The following is a 25,427-nucleotide window of genomic DNA, read 5'->3' as shown; positions in this document are numbered from 1 at the left end:
AAACTGAGGCCCAGGAAGATTCTATAAGGTGCCGACATGTTTTTTTTTTAAACTGCAATGTTTAATTTTATTACATATGCAAACAGATCTCCATGGAGACAGGAGGATTTTATATCTTTTGTTCTTCCATCAGATGCCTGAAATTGCCACAATACCTAGTACTATATTTACTGTTACTCCATCAAAATTAAGAGCTGATGGCTGGAGAGACAGCACAGGCAGTTAGGTGCTTTTCTGGCATGCAGCAGGCCCTGGTTTCAATCCCTCTCACCACAGTTTCTCGAGCACCTCCAGGGGTCACTCCTGAGCACTGGGCCAGGAATAGCAACTGACAACACAGGATATGGCCCAATCCCCAATGACCCCCAAATTAAGAGTTGACTAAGAATCCAAGGTGTGGGGTGGAGGATACGTGGGAGGGGACCAGGGGACGGTGGTGGAGGGAAACTGACACCGTGGGGCAGGACACTGTATGCATGAATGCATACAACTGCACGCATGCAAGAACAATGCGTGCAAGAACACCGAACGCTTGAAACATTACCAGCCAGGGGTCTCAATAGGATCGGTGGGGAAAGAGCATCTATGAAGAGGCAATGTGGATACTTACTTCCTGTTCTGCTGCTGCCTCTGATGCAAGAGCCGGCGATGCTGGGGTGCCGACGTTTTATAAGAAATAAGTGACAAAACTTTTTTTGTCACTCACTTGTGAGGTGAATGAATGCTTCCATCTCTCCCACCAAAAGGTGATTTGTGGGGAAGCACCACATGTGGTCCCTGACAGATCAACCAGTTTGGCTGTGTGTGAGGTCAGCGCCTTAACTCCTGTACTAGCTCTCCGGCCCCCAGATACTTGTAAAGTAAAGGGAGGTAGAGAGAGCAGAAACTCATTTTTGGAGCCAGAAAGTTGTGTTGCTTATTTCTTACAAAACTTCTAGACTCTGCTTGCTCCTCAGTTTCCCCCTCTATAGAGTGGGGAGAACAGTGGTACTTCCTTCAAGTGCTGCTATGGGCCAGATAGCACAGCAGGTAGGGCATTTGCTTTGCAGCAGCCGTGACACCCATTCCAATCCTCGGCATCCCACATGGCCCCCTGAGTACCCGCAGGAGTTATTCCTGCGTGCAGAGCCAGGATAACCCCTGAGCATCACCCGGTGTGACCCAGCAAGTATGGCTGTGAGGAGCACGCGAGTGCACGGCAGGGCAAGCGGGCGGAAGGGTGGCTGGCAGAGTTTGCTGCTGTCACCCTCTGCCGCAGGTCGTTTCTGCGGCATCAGCATCAGCGCCCTGCGCCTGCCCGGCACCTGGGGTCTCAGGACAGCCCGTGGGGACCATAGTTCCTGCCTCTCTTGAGGAGGGTCGGGCATGCCTGGTGGGGTCACGAGCCAGTCCTGGCTCTGGGAGTGACCCTGGCGGTGCCGGCGACTGGAGTGGGTGTCACGGCTGCTGCGGCTGCACACAGGCCCGTTCCTTATCCCCGGCCCCCTTCTCGGCCCACCGTGCCAGCTGAGGGGAGGTGTCACGGGGAGAGGAGGGGAGCATGCCTGTCCGTGCCCACTGTGGCGTCTCTGTGCAGCTGGAAGGGGAGGGAGCCCCATGAGCGCCAGGGCCGGCGGCTTTCCCGGAGCGAGTGTCTTTCCTCTGTCCGTGGAAAGCCCCGGAGTCGCCCACCCCCCTCTCGGGGCACCCCGGGGTCCTTGGTGCTCTCAGACTCCCCTTATGTAAGACTTCATCTGTTCTGTGAGAAAAGTTTCTTCATCTGGCAACATTCTTGGGGAATCTGAGATGATTCCAAAATAAAATTCCCACTTTCCCCGGAGACCGGAACCCCCAGGGTGCCACGTCGCTGTCTGGTCTGGAACAGGCGCTGTTCCTTTCCTCTGACACGTCCCCCTGGGCCTGCACCCAAGATGCTGAGGCCCCAAGCCCAGGGTGGGCCCCGACGTGCCACTGATGCTAGCCGCGGCTGGGTCTGGTTTATGTTTGTTTTGTTCTGGGCCACACTGTGATGCTCAGGGGTGACTCCTGGCTCTGCACTCAGAATTACTCCTGGGGGTGCTGGAGGACCCTGTGAGGTGCCGAGGATTGAACCTGAGCCGGCCGCCTGCAAGGCCAGCACCTTCCCCGCGGCCTTTTCACTCGCCCTAGGCTGGGTAGGTCGGTCCTTGTTCCTCCTGGGGCCGCCCACCCCGGCTCTCATGTTCCTTCCTTCCTGCCCCCTGGCTCCCCCCTCGTCCACTGCCTGTTCTTTGCGGGTTTGTTGAGGAGGAGCATCAGGGAGGCAGAAGCCCAGGCGCCTTCCACGGGTCTGGCTGGCTCGGGGCTGCTGTGCGGCTCTTTCCTCTCACGGGCTGGTGCCCTCTGTGGGCCTCTCCCTGCAGCCTCCGCCCCAGCTGCTTCTCGGGTTGGCTTGGGGAGGTTCGGCGTCTTTCTGTGAACCTGTCTTGTGGTATTTTGAGAGAGAGAGAGAGAGAGAGAGAGAGAGAGAGAGAAGGAGGAGGGAGGGAGGGAGGAGAGAGAGAGAGAGAGAGAGAAGGAAGGAGGGAGGGAGGGAGGAAGAGAGGGGAAGGAGGGAGGGAGGGAGGGAGGAGAGAGAGAGAGGGAAGGAGGGAGGGAGGGAGGGAGGAGAGAGAGAGGGAAGGAGGGAGGGAGGGAGGAAAGAGAGAGAGAGTGAGAGAGAGAGAGAAGGAAGGAGGGAGGGAGGGGAAGGAGGGAGGGAGAGATGGAGGAAAGCGAGAGAGAGGGAGGGAAGGGGGAGGGAAAGAGAGAGAGTGAGAGAGAAAGCGAGAGAGAGAGAGAGAGAGAGAAAGAGAGAGCGAGAGTGAGAGAGGTGCTGGGCTCAAACCCTGGACTTCACACCCGAGGCAGGCATTCTCCTGCTCATCTTCATCCCAGGCCCTATTTTTAACTTCCTGATGGAAAATGATAAAGTGACAATAAAATACTTTGAAATCCAGAACATTCCACTCGCTGCCTGTCATGGGTCAGCTGCTGGCCTTGGGCCCACGCTCGCCCTGGGCCAGACCTATGTCAGCCTCTTGCTCCGTCCTTGGCGTCTGCTCTGCAGGAACACCGCCCGTGTGTGTGTGTGTGTGTGTGTGTGTGTGTGTGTGTACGTGTACACGCGCACGCGCATGCACGCATGCGGGCATGTGCATATGTGCATGTATGTGTGTGCACATACATGTATGTAGGCTCTCCATGTCTCTTTTCATGGAAAGTGTTTTCATTCCACGCACATGGTTACTCATGCTGCACTTACTCTGGTTGGGGACCACACCCCGAAGGGCTGAGAATTGGGGCTTCCACACGCAAAGCCCTTGGCAGTCTCCCCCGCCCTGTGTTAAATATTTGTGATTGTGAAGAAATACGCAAAAGGAAATTAAAATGTTAGTGGTGCTTATCTCTGGTGATAAGGGAAATCCTTCTGAGGTTTCCTTATGCAAATGTATAATTTGTAATGTATATATCTAACAGATATGTAATACTGTAATATGTTAATAAATAATCTGGGATAGTTTTTTCTTTCCTTGCGTTTTCCTAGAACATTATATCATGTCCTCAACATTTTCTTTTTTTTTCTTTGCTTTTTGGATCACACCCGGAGATACACAGGGGTTACTCCTGGCTCTGCACTCAGGAGTTACACCTGTCAGTGCTCAGGGGACCCTATGGGATGCTGAGGATGAAACCCAGTCGGCCGCGTGCAAGGCAAATGCCCTACCTGCTGTGCTATTGCTCCAGCCCCCTCAACATTTTCTAAAGCAGTTTTTGTTTGGTTTTGTTATGGAGTCATAATCATAAGTACCTTACCCCTGTGCTATCTCTCCAGCCCCTTATAAAGCACTTTAAAAGGCTGTTTGTGGCCTGGCACACAGTCAGCCCGGGTTCGACCCTCTGCATCCTGTGCAGTCCCCTGGTCCCCACCAGGAGTGATCTCTGAGCACAGAGTCAGGAGTCAGCCCTGGGCACTGCCATATGTAATCCTTAAATAAAAATATAAATACTAAGAGGCAGTTTGTGACACCGGCCTGTGTCCGCCTCCCTGGTGAAGGCCAGGTTTGGCTCTTGGACCGTGTCTGCCCTGGTGCTCGCCTCAGCACAGGGTGAACCTGACTCTCCTGGAGCTGCAGTCTAGGTCACTCATGGCCCTCCCCTCTCTCCCCAGAACCCAGGACTTCCGAGGAGACCAGCGCCCCCCAGTCCGTGCAGGTGAGCGCCGGCCATGGCTGGTACCAGAACAAATTGGGTTGAAACGCCAGCTGGGTCAGGTACCAGGAGCAGGGACTAGGCACGGGAGGGCTTCCCCGTGCTCTGTGGGCCTCCCCCGGGGAGGGCACTGCCCGTTCTCATCCAGGGCTGGAGGGTCGGGGCGCCTGAGGGCCGGGCTGACCGCGTGAGGCCTGCTGCCTCAGCCACCCCGGCATGGCCCTCCAGGCCCTTCCCCTGGGGCCTTGTGGCATGATTTTCTGGAAAGAGGATTACATCTGAAGCTGCTTTGCAAATCCTCTGTAATCCAATTTCTCCGCTCACCCCAGTCCCTCCCATAGTCCTTAATTCCCTACGTGCTAAGCTGGGGGCTCGGCCACTGGGCCACGGTGCTGGGTGGTGCGAGAAGAACTGGGGTCTTACATGTCACCTGCTGTCCCCAAAATTCCAGGTGAGGGGGCCAACGAGCTACTAGCACGGGGCTCAGGGGCTCGGCGAGCTGAACCCTGCCTTTGTGGCTCAGTGGGGCTTCATGTTAGCCGAGACCCTGCTGGTGCCTCCAGGGAGGAAAATGGCCCCACTGTGCTCAGGGTGGCCTGGGTCATGCTTTGGCTCGGCCTGTAACCTTCCCTGGCAAGGACTCTGCACCCCAGCACAGAGCAAAGGCCAGTGGCCACCCCAGTTCTCGGTGGCAGGCAGGTGGGCGGACACCCCTCCTCAGGGAGCCGAGTGTAGACAGAGAACTGTGAAGGGTGTCACAGAAGCTGAGTGGTGGGGCCGGGCTGGAGCATCCTCTGAGCTGGAGAGGGGCCTGGGGGGAGAGGGGAGGCAGCAGCGGGTGCTCGTGGGATCCGGAAGCGGGTCCTACCCTGAGGGATGTCTTTCACAGGCACTCAAGACTGAGCCCGACGAGGACGTTATTCTCCCTGTGGACCCTGTGAACACAACAAGCCTCCCTGGTAAGGCCCGGCACTGTCCTACTCGCAGACGAGCCAGCAGAGGGTCCGTCTGTTTGAAAGCAGACACAGCAACATTCTTTTTATTTTGGGGGGCCAAGGGGCACACCTGGCGATGCTCAGGGCTTACTCCGGCTGTACACTCAGGAGACCTTCCTGGCAGTGCTGGAGGGGGGGCACACGGGGGTCAAGCCCAGTGGCTGCATGCACAGCCGTGCCCTAACCCACGGTACTATCTCTCTGGCCCTAGAAACATTCTTTTCCCACGTGATACATCCACATTCAGTGGTGAGGCGCGGCAAGAGGCACATCAGAAGGGTGTGGGGGTAAAGTGGGAACCAGTTCCCGTGACACAGGGCCAGCGTGTGGCTGGCACACGGCAGAGGGAGATGTTAGTGCGGAGCCCTTGATTCTGTCGCTCCTGGTTCCCTTTCCCTGTCGGGCCAGAGGAACGACTGACACCTGTGCCAAGGAAGGGCCTACCGAGGCTTGTCTGGCTGGAGGGCTGGGACGCCAGGAGCCCAGCCCCCGAGGTTGCTGGGTGGGGGAGCTTCCCGCCCACCTGGCACATCCTGAGGAGGTGCTGGTTCTCAGGAGCCCTCCTGGGCGCTGCCTGCCTGCACCTGGGGCTGGGTGCTGGGTGCTGGGTGCTGGGAGGCGCCATCTTGGACACAAGCCCACCCTAATATGCAGTGTGCTGGGGGCAGGCCAAGCTCTGCAGAACTGCGGCTTTAAGGCCGCCTTCCCTGGGTCCCCTGTCCAGTGAGTGGGCCCCGGCAGGGCTGGCAACGCGTGCAAAGGGCAGACTGTGAACGGAGCCAGGAGGAAGGTGTCCATAAGCACCCAGGAGTGCAGAGGCGGGGGGGGGGGGCCGGGAAGGACCGGCTGTTTGAACTGCACCTTGGGCGGGGTGTTGGGGGCAGCCGTCCTGATGAGCTCACTCGGCCCCACGCAGGGCGAGGCCATCCCTGGGCGGGCGACTCCCAGATTTCTCTCTCTCACCGAGACCCAGGCTACCTAACTGACATGCCCATTACAGACCCCCGTGGGGTCTGGGAATGTTGCTCAGCAGGAGGGCACTTGCCTTACATGGGTGCGGCCCTGGGTTCGACCCGCAGCACTGCCACAAACATTGAACAGGGAAAACTCAGACTCCTGGGGCTGGAGCAATAGCACAACGGGTAGGGCGTTTGCCTTGCACGCGGCAGACCCGGGTTCGATTCCCAGCATCCCATATGGTCCCCTGAGCACCGCCAGGGGTAATTCCTGAGTGCAGAGCCAGGAGCAACCCCTGTGCATCGCCGGGTGTGACCCAAAAAGAAAAAAAAAGAAAACTCAGACTCCCGAGTGTGAAGCGGAGAGCTTGCTGCTGTTTGGCCCTGCAACCCCCGGCCAGCACCACGTTCACCGACTCGCCCCACCATGGGCGCCACACTGGCCTCCTCCTCCTCTCCTGCCCCTCAGGCCATGTCCAGACTCTCTTGGTGGGCCCTGAGATATCCAGAACCTGGTTCCTTCTCATCTCCTCCACTGCCCCTGGCCTCCTGAGAAAAGCCTGACCAAGTCCCTCAGTCTCCATGGCGCTGGGCCCCTCTCTCTGGCTCTGCCCCTCACCCCTCCCCATGCGCAGCAGGGCCTTTGCACATGCTGCTGGCTCTGGGTGCGGCCTCGCCTCCCTGGTTACGTCTCTGCTCCTGTGTCCCCTCCCAGAGGCCCTTCCTGACACTCCAGCCAATGGACCTCTCCACCTGTGCTGGGTCATCCTGGCCCCTATCACTACTGACGTCATTGGGCACACGGCTGTGTGTTTGTCCATCTCCCTTGGTCAGACGTGAGACCCAGGAGGTCAGAGCTTCATGGCCACCCTTTCATCTGCCCCTGTGGGGGTGGGCACAAAGGCGGGTGTGGGAATGGCTCTTGGTCACTGTTTGCTGAGTGAACGGAGGGGCGGGTGGGAAGATGATGAAATGCCAGTTAATGAGCAACCGCGCGTGCAGTTTCCCCGATGGCCCGTCCGAGGAGAAGGAGGGGCTTGTGCAGAGTCCGTCCCTCGAGACCAGGCCGCACCCAGGGGCACTGCCACTACTGCCACTCGCTCTTCAGCAGCAGGGATGCTGCTGGCGGCTCCCTCAGGGTGCGCCACCCAGGGGGGCTCTTGGCCCATGTGGGGGGCCTTTCTGAGGACAGAGATGCTGCTGGGACGCCCATGTGGGCAGACTGCTTTGTCCTGGGTCATCAGGAGAGCGCCCAGGGGCGCGCGTGGCTGGCTCCCAGGCTGAGTGTGCAGGGGTGTGGTGGGGAGTGAGGCCACTTCATGACCAGGCGAAGCCTAGGGGTCACATAGGGACTGGGCAGCGGCAAAGGCAGGCAGGCAGGCAGGAGCTGAGTGTGGAGGGAGAACATGCGGGGGGCAGCCACGGGGTCTCTGAGGCCCGGGCCTGTGTCCAAGCGGGGAGGCAGACCAGCAATGGCGGCCTCCCGCCTCCCTGGTCTCTCTCTCCGGAGGTCCCCAGCCTCCTTCCTGCACCCCTGGAGCCTTGGGGGCGGGGCGGGGGTTGCAGCCTCCGAGTGTGAGTGGACATCTGTGGCCGCTGCAGGTATCCTGGTGCACAGGGTAAGCCCCGGGGTGCGTGGTGAGGCCTGGGGTCAGTTCCACAGGCTGGGGCCACTCTCTGGAACTGGACAGGCCTGGGCCCCATGTCAGATGACGGGGTGGGAATCCCGAGGGGCTCAAGAGCCCCACCTAAACATTTCTCTCCTTCCCTCCCACCTCCTCTCACCTCTGCTGTGTCTTCCTGTTCCTTTCATTTCCTCCTGTTCTCCCTGCCCCCCTTCTGCCCAGTGCAAGATGCTTCAGCTCCCCTGCCCGCGTTCCTGGTGGCCGGAGGAAGCCTGGTCTTTGGAGCCCTCCTCTGCATTGGCATCGTCCTGCGGTGAGTGGGGCGCCAGGCAGCCATGTCTGGCATCATCTCTGCTCCCGACAAGTCACGCGGCCGGGAAATGCCAGGGGCGGACAGAGGCCAAGGAGGCAGAGGGAGGCGGGCGTTGCTCTCTGAGACCAGGAGCACTGCCGGGAGAAGCGAGGACCCCCAGTGGCACCCTGGGGTAGGGTGCCTGTGAGCAGGCAGCAGGGAGGTGGAGGGGCTGGGGGGCGGGCCGGCCACAGCTCCCTGGGAGTGAGAGAGCGACCCAGTGGACAGCCCGGGAGAAGCCAGGCTGGAACTGGGGGAGAGTGTGGCCGACATGAGCAGCATGGTGGGTGGGTGCCAGCATTGCTGTAGGGATAGGGGCTGTTCCTGCCCCAGAAGTCACAAATTAGGGGCCGGAGCGATAGCACAGCGGGCAGGGCATTTGCCTTGTGCAGCCGACCTGAGTTCGATTCCCAGCATCCCATATGGTCCCCTGAGCATCACCAGAGGTAATTCCTGAGTGCAGAGCCAGGAGTCACCCCTGTGCATCACCAAGTATGACCCAAAAAGCAAAAAAAAGAAAGAAAGTCACAGACTAAGTACTGCAGAGGGACCCGAGAGAGAGCAGGGGGGAAAGGCACTTGCCATGCGTGCGGCTGACCTGGGTGTGAGATAGTGCCCCAGGGGGAGTGACTGAGAGCACAGCCATGGCTGAGCCCTGGGCATCGCCAGGCGTGGTCCCACCACCCACCCCAAATGCCAGTGCAGCCCTGGAAGCAGTGAGCCCTCCTCAGGGCGCACTCAGAGGGCTGCTTCCCCGCCTTGCCTGCTCGCCCCTTCCCTCAATGGTCATGTTCATTCCGCATTGGGCACAATCACAGACTCTGCCACCGTCGAGGTGGGGCCCCCGGGGGCAGGTTCACGGTGTCCTGCCTACGGAAGTGGCTGCGCTAGTGGGTAACCTCTGTGGCCTGGGTGGGAGGGAACTTCCTGCCACTAGGTTTTGGTGGAATTTTTGGTTTTTAAGAGTAAAGGTTAGGGGCTGGAGTGATAACACAGCGGGTAGGGCGTTTGCCTTGCACGCGACTGACCCGGGTTCGATTCCCAGCATCCCATATGGTCCCCTGAGCACTGCCAGGGCTAATTCCTGAGTGCAGAGCCAGGAGTAACCCCTGTGCATTGCCAGGTGTGACCCAAAAAGCAAAAAAAAAAAAAAAAAAAGAGTAAAGGTTATTGGGCCTGAGTGATTGCACAGCGGGTCGGGCGCTTGCCTTGCTCATGGCCAAGCCCGGTTAGATCCCCAGCACCCGATACGGTCCCCTGAGCTGCTCCAGGAGTGATCCCTGACCACTGCCAAGTGTGGCCCCCAAACCGAAGCAAATCAAACAAAACAAAAACAAAATAACTTTCAGTTACTTGGGTCTGGGTTTGGGGGCCATGTCCAGCACTGCTGAGGCTCTGGCTTCTGGCTCTGCACTCAGGAATTTCTCCTGGTGGTGCCTAGAGCACCATATGGAACGTTGGGGATCAAACCTAAGTCAGGCATGTGCCAGGCAAATGCTCTACCCACTGTACTATCTCTCTAGCTCCTCGAGAAATTATTTTATTTTTATTTAAATGAAATTATTTTTTCTCCTTTCTGTTTGTTTTTGTTTGGGGGCCACACCCAGCAGTGCTCAAGGCTTATTCCTGGTTCTGAGTTCAAGAATTATTCTGGTGGGGGTTGGGAGCCCTGTTTGGTTTCAGGGATTGAACCCGGGTTGGCCACATGCAAGGCAAGTACCTTCCTCACCATACTATTCCTCCAGCCTCTCAATTATGATTTTTTTTGTTTTAAAGTTTTCTCTTAGTGACGGGAGTTTTGGTCCAAGAAAAACACTATGAGATTCAGATAAGTAGGAGAGGATGAGATGGTGTGGGGGGGCCCAGCTGCCCCTCTGTCTCTTCTTCCGTCCATCCCCGGCCTGCTCAGAAGCCCCCCCACCCCACCCCACCCCCGCCCCAGCTGACGGGTTTCCGGGCCCCTCTGGGCTGAGTGATTCTCAGAACAGTGTCATTCATTCCTCTCCCTGCCGTAGAAGGAAAGCTCATCTTTCTCAGTCAGTGACCCAGGACAGACACTTTCCGTCCCCGCTGATCAGCCCCGGAGAGGCTGAGTAGCGCTGACGAGTTGTGTTGTTACTGGCCGAATACTGGCAATAGAAAGACGGGGGCGGGGGCGGGGAAGGGGGTCACGAAAAGACACACACAGACAGCCACTGCTAATGGTTTTTGTTGTTTTGTTTTGGGGGCCACACCTGGCAGTGCTCCGGGGTTCCTCCCGGCTGTGTCGGGAGTCGCTGTGAACTTCCTCAGTGTGGCTGTGGTGTCTGGCGGGCACGTGGAAAGGCCTCAGACCAACCCCCAGCCGCACCCCCGGGGGCGTGGTAGGGCTTTGGGTTTTGTTCGCTTGGGGCCACACCTGGCAGTGCTCAGGGTTTCTACCTGGCTCTGTGCTCAGGGATCACTCTGGGCAGCGCTTGGGGGAGCAGATGGGGTGCCGGGAGCCAGACCCAGATAAGGCATGTGCAGAGCAAGTGCCTTACCCGCTGTAATATTGCTCTGGACCCCTGTTTTCTTTGGGGGGCTGGGGGAGTAGTGAATGGGACCACAACCGGTGATGTTCAGGGTTTGCCCCTGGCTCTGTGCTCGGGTGGTCTCGGGGAACCATACGTGGTGCCAGGGATGGAGCCCAGGTTGGCTCTGTGCAAGGCAAGTGTCCTCCCCACTGCACTGTCTCCCCGTCCAGGGGCTGCTCGTCTCACACGAGTCTCCTGCGTCTTTGTCTTGGGCTTTCTTGTGGACTTTCACATAGCCAAGATCATTTTGGATCTCTTAAATTCAGCGCGGATTATTGCCCATCCCTTGTCCCGCCCCTGAGGCAGAGTCTGTGTCTCGGTGCTCCCTTCGCCGTGTCCGCTCCTGCATTGGGTCTTTCCCTCCTGCCAGAGGGTCGGAGGCCTTTAGGGGCATTTTGCTTGTTTAAGTAGCCCTGTGTTTAACATATATATTTTTTCTTGGTTTTGGGGCCAAACCCAGCAGTGCTCAGGGGTCACTCCTGGTGGACTCAGCAAAGCAAATGCTCTCCCCATGGTACTCTCTCCCCAGCCCTGTGCTGGACATCTTGATGCATGAAACTTTCCCTGTAGAGCTGTCATCTCTGAGGGGCGTAATCCCAGGGAGGAATTCCTGGGTCCGAGTGGCCTCTCCTCAGTCCTCTGAGGTGTCTGAGCCATGTGGTCCTAAGTGACACCCTACAGGATATTGATCACTCCCACAGGCCACCCACCAATGCTGGGTTTGGAGTCAAACTTAACTCTTGGGCCAGAGCCACAGGACAGTGAGTGGGGAAGGCATTTTCCTTGCACACAGCTGACCCTGGTTTGATCTCTGGCACCCCACACGGTCCCCTGAGCATGCTTGGAGTGATTCCTGAACACAGAGCCAGGAGTCAGCCGTGAGCACAGCCACGTGTGGCCTCCAAACCAAAACCACACCAGCTCAACTGTTTATCCTAACCAGGACAGGAATACCCTATGCATGTAGAAAGAATCCCCAGGAAAATCCCCAGGTCTCATTTCTGCCACTGGCTTGACCGTCCCTCGGGGCCCTTCCTGAAAGGAGCTGACGTCCGTGGGCATGGGAGTACCCCCACCCCACCACTCCGCTCCGAGCGCGGCGGGGGGTGGAGATCCCCGGCCCCCACCTGCAGGAAGGCAGCCCGACTGTACCTTTGAAGATCGCTATCACCAGGCCTGTGTCTCTGGGCCGCATGGCGGCAGGGACTTTGTGCGCGCCTGAGCCCTGGCTCCGGGCCGGCGCGCAGCGTGAGCGAGCCGTGATCAGAGAGATGCTATCTCCTTCCTGTTTGGCATCGGGCTTCCTGTCCCATGAGTCACCCGTGCCCCAGCCGTGCCCACGGAGGCTACTGCGAGCGCCCGAGTGGGGGGAGGCACTGGAGGTGGGGGTGGCGGGGGAAGGGATTGTTGGCAGTGAGGAAGTTGGGGGGCTACAGAGGGAGCAAGAGAGCCTTACCCCCCGCCCCGCCTCCCCCAGCCTGTGCCCTTTCCTGCTGGAGACGTCCCTCTGCTGCTGGGGCGGGGGGAGGGGAGCACGCCTGGCATGTGCCGGGCTCCCCCCCACCCCCCTCACCCCTGCATCGCATTCCCAGGCCCTCATTTTGAGCAGTCTGGCTCAGTTGACAGATACGGGAGGCTGGGGTTCAAGTCCAGGTGGCTGTTTGCAAGGCAGATGCCCTCCCCTAGCCCCTTGGGGTGTTTGTAAACCTGGTCTCCAACCCTTGAGAGGATCCTGTGAGTCCTGGGGACAGAACAGCGGGTGGGATAGTTTCATCCTTTCCAGCTGGGGCCTGATAGCTCCTGACTACCACTACCGGTGCCCCAGCCCCCTCCCACCCCCTCTCCTCCTGGGCTCCCCTGGTGCTGAATTAGCTTTTTTTTTTGGGGGGTGTTCCACACCCACCTTTGCACAGGGCTTGCTCCTGGCTCTGAGCTCAGGGATCCCTCCTGGGGGTAGAACAGGGTCAGCAGCATGCAAGGCCAGGGCCCTACCCACTGTACTACTCAGCTCCGTGGTCTGTTTGTCTTGGTGTTTATGTGTTTTTGTTTGTGCGTCCCTGAAGGTTCAAGAAGACGTGGAAGCGGAAGTCCCAGAAAGAAAGCAAGACCAGTGCGCAGCCGCCGTATTCTCCGGGGCATCACATCCCCGAGGCCCCCCCAGTGCTGGTTCCCCTCATCTCCCCCGTGGGGCCCCCCAGCAGCTTCGGGCCTGATGGCGTCTCAGGACACGGCCTGCTGGAGGCAGGGCCCTCTCACGGGCCCTATGATGTCATCAACAGAGACTACTTCTTCCCCAGATAGCTGGGGGCACCAGCCCAGCAGGCTGCGTGGGGGGCCACGTCTGCTGAGCTTGGACCATGTGGCACCTCTGCCACAGCCGCTGCGTCTCACTCAGGGCGGGGGGGCTGGGACCCCTCTCAGGGGCCTCTCGAGACGAGTCTGCTGGAACTCGACACAAGGCCCTGCTGTTTCTGATCCGGCCTCTCTGAGCACTGTTCCCAGGACTTGAGGGCACTCAGCCCCTGCATCTGAGAGCCGTGACCACGGGCTGCAGGTGCTCACAGGCCCACAGGCCATGCCAGCCACGCCACTTCCGGCCCACCTCGCATCCGCCTCTGCTGCACGCCTTTACAGCCCAAGTGCCTTGGCCTCCAGCCTCTCGGGCTTGGCTGGACGTCGCATGTCTGGATCCACGGACTCTGGGGGCGTCGGCCCGTCTTTCTGCCCCCGACCAGGAGGGCCCGCGGGTCCGAGTGGAATTGCACTGAGCTCGAGAGCATTTTCAGTGGTGGATAATCACGGACCTTGGGAGGAGAGAAGCAGAGAAGGGACACGGGGAGTGTGTGGTCCCGGTGGTCAGAGGCAAAGGGGACAGGGGGCCAGCAGCCTCTGGAAACCTCCTCTTCCCCCAGAGAACTGGCCCCGGGGCTCTGCCCCTGGAGACGTGAAACTGTTCTCTCTCCAGTTTTGTTTATTTGCTTTTTTTACTGAGCCTTGAGTAACCAGGGAAGATAATATTTATGTGAAAAGACAAAAGAAGCCGACGAGAGTGTATTTTCCTTCGGCTTTTGAGAAAGTGCTGTTTTATCTCGAGAAGGCTGGGCGACCCGCGGGCCCAGGGGCTGAGCCGCACAAACACGGCTGGGAAACGCGCACATTTCCTGTAGCTCCGCTGTGAGCTGGGTGAGAACAGGAGGAGGAGAGGCCACGCTTCCCTCATTTCGGGAAGAGACCGCTTTCTTTCTTGACCTGTCTCTCTCTCTCACACACACACACACACACACACACACACACACACACACACACACACACACACACACACACGAGCTGCTGTGTCTTGTCTGACTGAGAAGGCTCTGCCGTGTGTGGGAAGGAAATGGTATCCAACTCCCCCATACGGTTCTGGGAAGACCCCTCCCCATTGCCAGGCAGGCCCGCTGCAAAGCCCCATCCTTCAAATTCACGGCCCCCTGCTCTCAGAGAGGGGCACCCTCCGAGAATCCGAGACCTTGCCCTTCCTCCTTACAGGATGCCTCACATCTTCCATTTGGCTGGCATTGGAAACCACCGCCCCCGCCCCCGCCCCCGCCTCCCCCTGGTCCAGCCAGGATACTGCTGACCACGCCTGCTCATTTTTCTGGGGGTTTTGAGAATTCATTAATGTTCACGGCTCCTGGGGCAAGCATGCCCGAGAAACACGCGGTATTACAGTGAAGGAAACATGCCTCGGAGGAGCTGGGAGCTCTGGGGGAAATCGCCTTGGCCAGGGAGGCCGGGCAAGAGGGAAGCAGAGCGGCTCAGGGCTGTCCAGACTTCATCACCAGCAGGCAGGGCCCCTCTCTGCTCCCGGGACCCCGGCCTCACACTGTGGGTCAGCCTGCTCGAGTCCGCAAAAGCCAGCACCGGTTCTTCTGTTGTTACTCTGAAGCACGGCTTGGACCGTTCTAAAGGCCGGGGTGGCTCAAGGGAACTGCGGGTCTGTGCCCGCTGTCCTTCAGCCCACTCCTCCCGGGCTCCCCCTCACGGTCCACGTCAGTGACCCACACACGGCGAGTGGGAGATGTGGAATCCAGAGGCGCTCACGGCTGCCCAGAACCAGGCCACGTCAGTCACACCTGCCATGGTTCTCGTTATTACTGCAGCGAAACTGCTCGACGCAGCGACGGTGAGGAAGGGTTTTCCCCTTTATTTTTGTCTGCGTTTACTGAGATGAAGGAAAAGTATTTGTTTTCTCTCTGGGTCTCAGGCTCTGGGCTGTGCGCCCCGGCATGAACCCAACCGTAGGTGTCTCTGCCCGCAGGCCCACCGCCCGTGGACGTGGTTCCTGAAGCACGGCTTCCCTTCTCCATGGGAGGAGATCCCCCCCTGATCCCCCCTGATTGGGATCCCCTCTTGATCCCCCTGCGCCTCGCCCCGTGTACTGTCTGCCACACAACCCCGAGTGAATGCCGGGACTGTAACAGTTAGTGTGAAGCAGGCCAATTTCCAGGGGGGCTGAGGAGGTGGCCGAGCTGTGGAGCCCCGGTGGGGTCCACTCAAGGATTGACCCCAGCACTGCAAGAGAAGAGAACTGGGTCTGAAGGGGAGTCGCTTCATCCTGTAGCATTAACGAAGCGGTTCTGCCGGGGATCTGGTCCTCACGGCTTGGCTCTGCTCTGCAGGATCTGGCCTCTCCAGACCTGACCCGTTGGCAGGTGTGGGGTCCGCAGGTCTCGCCGTCGTGCTGTCACCCCCTTGCTGCCCGCAGCGTGAGTGTGCTGGAGGGAACCAGGCCGGGCCCAGACGGGGTTAGGGTGGTTTGTGGGTTTCTGTGGAACGTTCACCAATGTGCCGCTGCCCCCCGGGAGGGGCCGTATCACCTCGCCGAAGGCGCAGAGGCCGATGCTCCTGGGCCTTGTGGGAACTGATGAGAAATTTATCCTGATGTGGAGCAGTGTCAGCAACCAGTCTCGGAACTGAGGGAGCCCCCGGCCGAGCGTTCCCGGCAGGGGCCGGAGGTGGGCTGCAGGGGAGGGCAGGGCCAGTAGCTCCGGCACAGCCCCTCAAGGTCCTTCCAGAATCTAGTCCCCAGGGTGGCCTAGTGCCAGAGCCAGCAGGTTGCCGTGGCAACCTCGATGCTTATTAAGAGTGCGTCAGTCGTAGGAACATATGCTCGGGCTCAGCAAGGAAGGCCTGGAGCAGAGCAGAGCAAGGCTGCTCATGAGAGGCCGTGTTCGGACGGAGATCACACGTCTGTTAAATAGTATACCTCAACTTTATGATACGTGTTGTTTTGTTTTTGAGAGAGAATAATAGTTTCAGATGTTATTTTTGTTTTTACCTAACTCAGCTAAAGCTATACCAAAGGCTGATGTCTGTATTTGGGGCAAAGGGTCAGTATATGTTTCTCACTGCTTTTTCTTTTGACCAGCTGTTTTGCATTTCAAATGAACATTGTGAAGATGTATTTGCAATAAATAAGGTCTAAAAGCACCTTTTCCTTGTAACTTGGGCTCACCTGGGAACTCCTGGCCCTGGTCGGGCTTCTAAGCAGAGGCCAGTAAGAAGGGGGAAGGAATGAGGAAGTTGCCTGACGTTTGGGGGTGACGTCCCCACAGTGTGGGATTAAGTGACCTTTGGAGGGAAAAAAAATCACAAGTTCATGGAAACAAGAGAGGCTTTCTCAGCTGACTTTCCTTATATGAATGGAGTCCTGCTGGGCTTCCTTGGGGCCCCCAAGGAAAGGGGCAGAAGGGCAGAAGGGCCCCTCATTCTTCATCTGTGTGTGTGTGTGTGTGTGTGTGTGTGTGTGTGTGTGTGTGTGTGTGTGTGTGTGTGTGTGTGTGTGTGTGTGTGTGTGTGTGTGTGTGTGTGTGTGTGTGTGTGTGTGTAGGGACTACAGCTCTACTCACAGCAAACCTACAGTGTCCGGGCCATGGGCAGGTGGACTGCACTCCCCTGCCAAGAGGCTGGACATCGCCAATTTCATGCTGTCCTTTTATTATTATTATTTTTAGAAAAATCAACCCAAACGGGGCCAAGGGAGAGTATAGGGGTTATGGGGCTTGCCGCGCATACAGCCGACCCAGATTTGATCCTTGGCACCCCATAAGGTCCCCCGAGCCCCGCCAGGAGGGGTCCCTGAGCACAGAGCCAGGAGTAAGCCCTGAGCACCTCAGGGTCCTGTGGGAGGCCTGAGCAGCCCTGGAAGGCTCCTGGGAGCCACGGAACAGAGGAGAGAGAGAGAAGAGTGGAACTCGCCACCCGCAGGGCTTGGAGTGGGCAGCACGCCCCGCACTCCTCCCCCTACTGCCATCACCCTCTCCGGTGGGAAGCCGGTGCCAGTCCTGCAGACAGAAACCAGAAGCAGATGTGGCCTGGCTGGGGGCCGCAGGGGAACGGGCCAGAGGCGCCCCCTCCTGGCCGACGAGGCAAGCAGCTCATTCCATGCCGGCTTGGGAATTGTTTTTCTTCTCTATTCCCCCACACCCACCCCAGGAGACAGGCCCCTTCCCTGCCCCCAGACCAGACAGGGGTGGGAAACGCTGTGTGTACCTCAGGGAAAGGTGTGTGCATGCATGAACGGTCCCTGCTGTGTGTGGGGGGGGCGGGGGCGGGGACCAGGGCCTCCTGGCCCAGGCGGCCTGACTGTATGGCCTGTTGCTAGTGTGAGCAGCGGCGGGCAGCAGCAGGAGCCTGGCACTGTTCTGCAAATAGCGACCAACCCCATTCTCCTCGTGGAAGCTCACCTCCTCCCCACAGGTCCGGGGCCGGACAGGTGGGGGTCGGAGAGATGCCGCCAGAGCCAGCCGGTCCGCAAGAGTGAAACTTTAAAATGTGTTTTCCTGTTTGTTCTGTTCTTCGGGCCATACCGGGAGGTGCTCAGGGCTTATTCCTGGCTCTGTGCTCAGGGACCCCCAGGAGGTGCCAAGGATCAAACCTGGGTCTGCTGCATGCGCGGCAAGCCCCATAACCCCTATACTCTCCCTTGGCCCCGTTTGGGTTGATTTTTCTAAAAATAATAATAACGAATGAAAGGACAGCATGAAATTGGTGATGTCCAGCCTCTTGGCACAGGAGAGGCCCAGCCCACCTGCCCTCGGGGAGATGGCCGGACATGAGTGGGTTTGCTGTATGTGTTGATGGGAGCAGGGCTGTGGGCCGAGCCTGTGGGAGTCTGGGCTGTCAAACACGCTGTGTCTCGGGGTCCCCAGGGGCAGCCAGGCCCACGCTCCTCATGTATCAGGCCGCCCCGCCACGGGGCAGCCTTGGGAAGCCGGGCCCCGCCCGGCCCTGCGCTCCCCAGACAGACGCTGGCCGCTGGCCTCTGCAGAAAGGATGCGACTCTCCCTGCCGTCTCCTAGGCCCCCCCTGCCCCCCCCCAGGGGCTTCCTGGAATCCGCCCTGGATCTATTCACTTTGCTCACGGGCCGGCTCTGAGTGCCCGTCACCACGTGGCCCTGGTCTCCAGTCACGGCTTCCAGAACTTCTGTGCTGGGGGCAGGGAGATGACGGAGCCAAGCCCCTCCATAGGGGCCGGGATCCTCCCCACCGCTAGACTCACATGCCTGATGACCACCAGGGCCCACCAGGGAGGCAGGGCCAGAGACAAGTGCTCTGGGCAGAGAGATGGGGCCACCCGCGGCCTAAACCAGCGCAAAGGCAGGAAGGCCTCAGACCCAGAGGGGATGGGGAAATTGACATGCAGGATTTCAGGCCCAGAACTGGCCGGACCCCAGGGAGGCGGCTCCCCTGCTACAGAGGCCAAGAATGTCTGGACCCTCAGAATTCCAGACTCAACGGAACTGGGAATGGGTGACCTCCCCGATCCTCCTCCCACTTCCTGCAACTTGGCCGTCACGCCCACAAGCCACCTCTGGCTGGCGCCAGACAATCTCATCGACCGCCATGATCCAGAGACTCATTACAAATCTGTCAGAAAAGCATAAAATGACTCGCCATAGCCATGCCACCGGATCCTGTGTCAGGTAGGGCATTTGCCTTGCATGCTGCTGACTTGGGTTCGATTCCCAGCATCCCATATGGTCCCCTGAACACCGCCAGGAGTGGTTCCTGAGTGCAGAGCCAGGGGTAACTCCTGTGCATCGCCGGGTGTGACTCAAAAAAAAAAAAGCAAAAACAAACAAACAAACAAAACCAAAAACCCAGTCCCGGCAGCCAAGGACCTCCAGAACTGCGAGGCATTCGAAGCTCCGGAACATCTCCTACCTCCTACCACTAATAATCCATGAGTAGCACACAACATTTGATGGGGCTTAAAGTAGAAGGCAACCAACCTTAGAGGGAAATATATTTTTACAGATACATATATGTGCATATATAAGCACACAAGACTCAACCTTTTTTTTTTTTTTTTTTTTTTTTTAGTCACACCCAGCGATGCACAGGGGTTACTCCTGGCTCTGCACTCAGGAATTACTCCTGGCGGTGCTCAGGGAACCATATGGGATGCTGGGATTTGAACCCGGGTTGGCCGCGTGCAAGGCAAACGCCCTACCCGCTGTGCTATCACTCCAGCCCCAAGACTCAACCTTTAACAGCACGTTAGTAACCTTTTATAGAAGGGCTTAATGGTCCCTGGGTGAAATACAACAATCTTCACGCACTTTTCTCTAAGGAAAGTTTTTTGGATCATTTTCAGCAGTTTTCCATAACAAACAACACAAAATAACCTATTTTGATTCTGCTTTGCGGCAGGGGATGGGGTTCAGGATGGAAACTCCTGAAATATGGTGGTGGGAAGGTGTAATGGTGGTGGGGTTGGTGTTCAAAGATTGAATATATCAAATATTGTGAACTACTTTATATATATATATATATATATATATATATGTATATATATATATTAAAAAGAACAGCTGGACCATCACACGCTCCAGGTTCTCCCCCTAGCAGCTGACTTTGGGGGCCTCTGGGGTAAACTAGATCAGCCTGGGTGAGGGAAGGGCCAGGCGTGTCTCTGAGATGTGCGTTTCCTGTCTTTTACACGATGGCCTCTCTGACCCGCACTTCCCTTCCATGTGGACATGCTCGCCCCATGGCCACGTTTGCCCGCATCTCCCCTGAGGTATGTTGTCCCTTCGTTGAGGCTCATTTCCGACCGGGAAGTGGCCTGCACTGCCCTGCCGGGGACGTGGACTTTGCTTTCACCACTCTGGAGAAGCCCAGGGTCTCTCTTGAGCCCGCGTCTCCCCTCCTTTATTTCCCCAATGAAACTGCCTTCTCCTGAGCAGCTTCTCCGTGAGGGGAGGCGCTGTGCCTGCAAGTCCAGTGAGGCCTAGTCCTTCCTGCAGAGAGCAGCTCCCCACTCCGGCCGGGGTCCCACGGGTCCTGGAGAAGTCGGGTGCAGGGACCATGTCCCACATCGGGCATGGGATAGAGCCAGGTAGGGTTTGACGGCCGCCTCACGGGGCTGGTGAGACGTGAGGTCTGTGCCGGGCAGGCGCTCAGAGCAGAGGCTGCTCAGTCCTGGATTCCGGAGGCCTGAGGTGGGGAGAGGGGGGAGCAGTCAAGGCCCTCTGGAGGTGGCGGTCTCTCTGGCCCATGTGCCTCCTCCCCACCTCACAAAGGGAGAGGAGTGGGGGCGGGGGCAGCTTTCCTAGAAACCAACTCACTCGGTGCCTTGAACACGAGTGACGCTCTAAGAGTGTCAGGGAATTACCAAAGATCAGATTCATTCTTTTTACATTTATTTTCTCCCCCCAGGGTTTGGGGCGGTGGGAGATACATCCAGAGGTGCTCAGGGCTAACTCCTGGCTCTGCACTCAGGGATCACTCCTGATGGATCTCAGGGGACCATACAGGGTGCAAGGGTCCTACCTGCTGTTCTATCTTTCTGACCCCTAACGATTTATTTTTCCCCATAGGCATAAACATTTTTACAATTAAAGTTTTTCACAAAACATTGGTAATCCCTAATTTTGGAGCAGTTCAACCATAAATTGCCTCTAAAAAGTTGTTAAAAGTTTCAAGAAGTAGGTGTGTGTGTGTGTGTGTGTGTGTAGTGTGTGTGTGTGTGTGTGTGTGTGTGTGTGTGTGTGATAAGAATTTGAAGGAACAGGATTGGGGGGGGGTTGCCTTGCATGGAGCCACCCAGGTTTTATCCCCAGCACTGCATGTGGTCTCTGGAGCCCTGAGCATAGAGCCAGGTAAGCCCTGAGCACCGTTGGGTGTAGCTCAAATAAAATAGAAAACAGTGGGGCTGGAGCAATAGCACAGCGGGTAGGGCGTTTGCCTTGCATGCGGCCAACCTGGGTTCGATTCCCAGCATCCCATATGGTCCCCCGAGCACCGCCAGGAGTGATTCCTGAGTGCAGAGCCAGGAGTAACCCCTGAGCATCGCCAGGTGTGACCCAAAAAGAAAAAAAACAAAGCCAGTTGCAGGCGGGTCTGTTGAAGCTGGGCATGCGGCACGGAGCTCTTATTCCTCCTCCCTCTAGGCCCTTGGCTGAAGCATGTGCACTGGCCCTGTGGTCCTACCCCTGCCACAGGGAAGACATCGCCAGGATGTGGCCCTGAGCCCCGTGGGACTGACCCCTGGGAGCAGCCACTGGAAACTGCTGGAGGTGGCCCCAAACTAAGCCAGCAAGACCCCAGTAATCTCTAGTTTTTTGTTTTGTTTTGTTTTGTGTTTTTGCACCAGCCAGTGCTTAGGGTGTCTGAAACGCCCTTGGCAGGAGCCTGGATGGCTCGGTAGCTTACAGCAGTGCTGTGCTGGCTATGTCTCCCCCTCCCCTTCACTCTCTGTTTCAAAGGCACAAGGACTGCGGGAAATGTTTCATATGCAAACTAGCACCACTTAAAATGATGCCCAAGGAGATGTCTCAAAGGGTTAGAATTGATGCTTTGAATGCAGGGGACCAGGTTCGATCCCCTCCCCGGCCCACCAGCACTGCTGGGAGTGACCCCAGCACCACCAGGTGTAAGCCCTACTGCCCCCTCCCACCCCCCCCCTCGCGCCAACAATAACTCAAACAGGAGCCAGGGTCATGGTTCCAGGGCTGAAACGAGAGGGGTCCATGGTGGAGTCTGGGGTTTAATCCCCAGCACCACAGTCACCCAAGGCCTCCAAAAGGAAAGAAGACAAACCAGAACGAGGCGGGCGGGCAGGGAGCGCAAAGAACCAGAGGCTCCGAGTCTGATCGCACACGCTTCGCCTTACCATCCCGGGCCGAGCCAGGTCTGCACTGCCGGGGGTGACCCCAGAATAGATCCCACGGAAACGTAAACAGCTTCTTACTCTCCACGGCAGCTTCGAAGCAAATAGCTTGTAGCTGCTTTCAAGTCAGGCTGAACAGAAGCGGGTTTGTTCGTGCATCACCGACTCCTGAGTCATCCAGGAGAGTCAGGCCGGAAATGTGGCAGGTTTGACTCAGTGGCCGTGTGGAGAAGGTGGGTGGCGGGGGCCTGTGCCCTGGGAAACGGCTCCCGCCCACGGTGAATCTCCCGGTCTCTCGGCACTTACATCATCTCGCAGGGCCTTGGCTGGCCTGTTCTGCTGGGGGGCCTCTGCCCATCGGAGCACCCCAGGCCTGCCCAGGGCTTCCCTGGAGTGGATGGGCTCCTGGTGCCCTCCTAAAAGGCACAGTCACCAAACAGCAGGAGGACACCCTGACCCAAGGCCTGAGTGGGCCCCAGTCCCGGTCACACTGACCAGTTGTCTGCTGGATTATTATTGTTATTATTATATTACTATAAGTTTGGTTTTGCTCAGCTGCACTCAGGGCTCCCTCCTGGCAGGCTCAAGGCATCATCTGTGATGCCGGGATCAAACCTGGGTCAGCCACAAACAAGGCAAGCGCCCCACCTGCTGTCCCCTCTCCAGTCCCCTGCTGTTCTATTGTGGCAAAACACAGGAAACAAAATTTTCTGCATTGTGTGTGCGCGCATACGCACACACACACTTCACACACTTGGGGTTTGGGCCCACACCCAGCTAGGGGTCACTCCTGGCCCTGCTGGAAACTGACCACATGTGGTGCTGAGGTTCTAAGGGAGGGTGGTTGTGTATAAGGAGGCCCTCTCCCTACCGTCCTCTCTCTCCGGCCCCAGTTGGCCAGCTCACATACATTGTTGTGTGACATGGGGAGCCTTTCTCCCTTAGGAAAGAGAACTGTCAGGGAAGGATCCCCAGGCCCGCACCGGAGCTGTCCTGTGTCTGGGGAATTTGCCCCGCGGGTCCCGAAAACTGCGATCACGTGACCTGTGTCTTTTGTGAGATTTATTTCTCAGGGCACAGCGTCCCGCAGGGCACCCAGAGGGCAGGGGCTGGAATGCCTGTTTGGGCCTTGGCCCACACCCGACAGTGCTCAGGCTCACTCCTGGGGGCTCTGTGTGGTGACAAGACCGGGGCCCAGGTCAGCTGCAGGCGGGCAGGCACCCTCCCTGCTCTATGACTTCTCCTTCCCTGTCTGACTTGTTGGCGACTGGATTTTTTTTTTTTTAACTTTGTGCCACTTGTTAATCAAAACCAGCTCCTTTGGGCCGCACTGTGCTCACACTGGACTCACAGAGAAGGTGAGCTTCCCAGAGGGGTGCCACACACGGCCACCAACTTGCTCATTACTCTGCCTGGGCCCACTGGGTCGGGCAACTATATTCCTCAGGTGTGAATGATCTGCAGGCCAGGCGCCCCTCCCTGAGAAACCCAGCTCCTGCAGGCACTCAGGGCCACACCTGTGCGCGTCTGGGCTCTCCACGCGCCCCCTGCCTGACCCACGCAGCTAACTGGCTCATCGCGGGGCCCAGAGTGTGATTCAGGAAATGAGGCTGGTCCTGGCTCCGGAGACTGGAGGGACAAGAGACACGGGGTGGTAAGGGGGCTGCTCTTACCACGGGCTCCCCAGGCCAGAATTACTCAGCACCCCTATTGCAAGCTCTTGCACACACACAAGCTCTTGCACACACTTCCAAGTGGCCTTGAAAGGGGCTCTGAATGCAGTTCCCTTCGCTGTGCAGGGTGGGGAACGCGGGTGGGAAGGGGTGGGGTGAAGGGCCTCAGCACAAACTCCCTTCTCTGTGAGACCCAGATGGGGAGGAGACAGTGGGAACCTGTACCACTTGGTGGCAATTTAAATATTCAATGAGAACACATAGTTTTAATTTTTGAACAGGACTTCACACTAAAGCTTAAACCTCAGATGATTTTTATTTGGCATTTCTGCATAGAGGCCTCTGATCCTGGCTAGGTAGCAAGACCACATGTTAGGGTTGTAAAAATGTCTCGTGGGCACAGCGGCTAGGGCTCTATTGCTATTGCTATTGCTACCCAGTGGGCCCAGCCTTGCACATGGCTGACCCAGGTTCGATTCCCAGCATCCCATATGGTCCCCTGAGCACCGCCAGGAGTAGTTCCTGAGTGCAGAGCCAGGAGTAACCCCTGAGCATCGCCAGGTGTGACCCAAAAAGAAAAAAAAAAGTCTCAACACCAAGTTTCATCAAGTCCGGAGCCCAGAAGGGACCTGGGAGCATCCGCGCTCATGAGTGATTAGCGCAAAGACCAGACCACCAGACCACAGTCTGACACCTAGTCGCGGACGAGGTCACCGACAACTGTCCACGTAGCAGCTGTCCTCGAGGTGCTAGAAGGGTGGAAGGTCACCGGGCTGCTGTTTACTGGAGAAGGAGGCAGAGTGGGAAGGAACCGAGGAAGGAGAGAAAGATGTGGGCTGCAGCTTCTGTCCAACCCCCACCTGCTGCAGGGACATACTCTGAACACTGAGGCAAAGGTTTTGATTCTGCTCTAGTGCTGGTTGTGGGAATTTCTTTTCTTTTCTTTCTTTCTTTCTTTCTTTCTTTCTTTCTTTCTTTCTTTCTTTCTTTCTTTCTTTCTTTCTTTCTTTCTTTCTTTCTTTCTTTCTTTCTTTTCTTTCTTTTTCTTTCTTTCTCTATACCTGGCAGTGCTCCCTCCTGGCTCCCTCTGAACTCAGGGATCACTCCTGGTGGTGCTCAGGGGACCGTATGGATGCTGGAGATCGAGCCCTGTGTCAGCCGTGTGCAGGACAAGCATCCTACACTGTGCTATGGCTCCGGCCCGTCTTTCTAATGAAGGGAGTGGTGATTCTCAAGACTCAGGGAATTGGGGCTGCAGCACCTCAGGCAGGGCACTTGCCTTGCAAACAGCTGACACAAGTTCAATCCCTAGCACCGCACATAGTCCCCCAAAGCCCACCAGGAGTTGATGTCGGTGGGCCCCATGGGTGGCTTATGTGAGGCGGGGAGGAGAAAGGTCACTTTCTCTCCAACTGCCTCTGCCACCCGCCTCTGTCTCATCTCACAGAAAGGAATTTCAGGAGTAGATAAGGAGTGAAGTAAATAGATTTTATTTGCAGTTTTTTTAAGGGAGGGAGGGAGGGAGGGAGGAAGGGAGAGAAGAGAGAGAGCGAAGAGAGGGGAGATGGGGAGATAGGAGAGAGAGAGGAGAGAGGAAGAGACAGAAGAGAGGGAGGGAGAGAGAGAGGAGAGAGGAGAGAGGGAGTAAGGCACGCTATAGAGAACGCAGGCTTCTCCAAGGGCAGAGCGAGCCCCTACACACATCCTAGCATTAGACACGAAAGCATGAAAGTCCACATCTCAAGAGGGGAGATGTGGATGACACATATGTGCTCAGGCACCACATGTGCTCAGCCACGTGGGCACAAGCAGCACACGGGCTCGGGCAGCATATGCATGCCCTTCCTTTGTTCAAGGTGTCTTTTGTAGGCTCTTCTCAGGTTGGCTTGATCGGGAAGTTCTGG

The 25,427-nt window shown here is 57.5% G+C and overlaps 1 protein-coding gene across 2 annotated transcripts in view; it reads left to right on the top strand.

The window, feature by feature from the left end:
- Positions 1-16,158, top strand: part of IL6R (interleukin 6 receptor) — a 47,462-nt gene extending 31,304 nt beyond the window's left edge. For both annotated transcript variants that reach the window (XM_055139131.1, XM_055139132.1), the window contains exons 7-10: positions 4,169-4,212; positions 5,099-5,168; positions 8,008-8,098; positions 12,756-16,158. In XM_055139131.1, coding sequence (XP_054995106.1) covers positions 4,169-4,212; positions 5,099-5,168; positions 8,008-8,098; positions 12,756-12,993 — 443 coding nt within the window. In that variant the 3' untranslated portion in view covers positions 12,994-16,158. The remainder of the gene's footprint in view (positions 1-4,168; positions 4,213-5,098; positions 5,169-8,007; positions 8,099-12,755) is intronic.
- The last annotated feature ends 9,269 nt before the right edge of the window (positions 16,159-25,427 follow it).

The sequence above is a fragment of the Sorex araneus genome, chromosome 5, assembly GCF_027595985.1.
Source record: "Sorex araneus isolate mSorAra2 chromosome 5, mSorAra2.pri, whole genome shotgun sequence".
Lineage (NCBI taxonomy): Eukaryota > Metazoa > Chordata > Mammalia > Eulipotyphla > Soricidae > Sorex > Sorex araneus.
The sequence above is the reverse complement of the archived record's forward strand: the minus strand, read 5'-3'. Positions and strand labels throughout refer to the sequence as shown.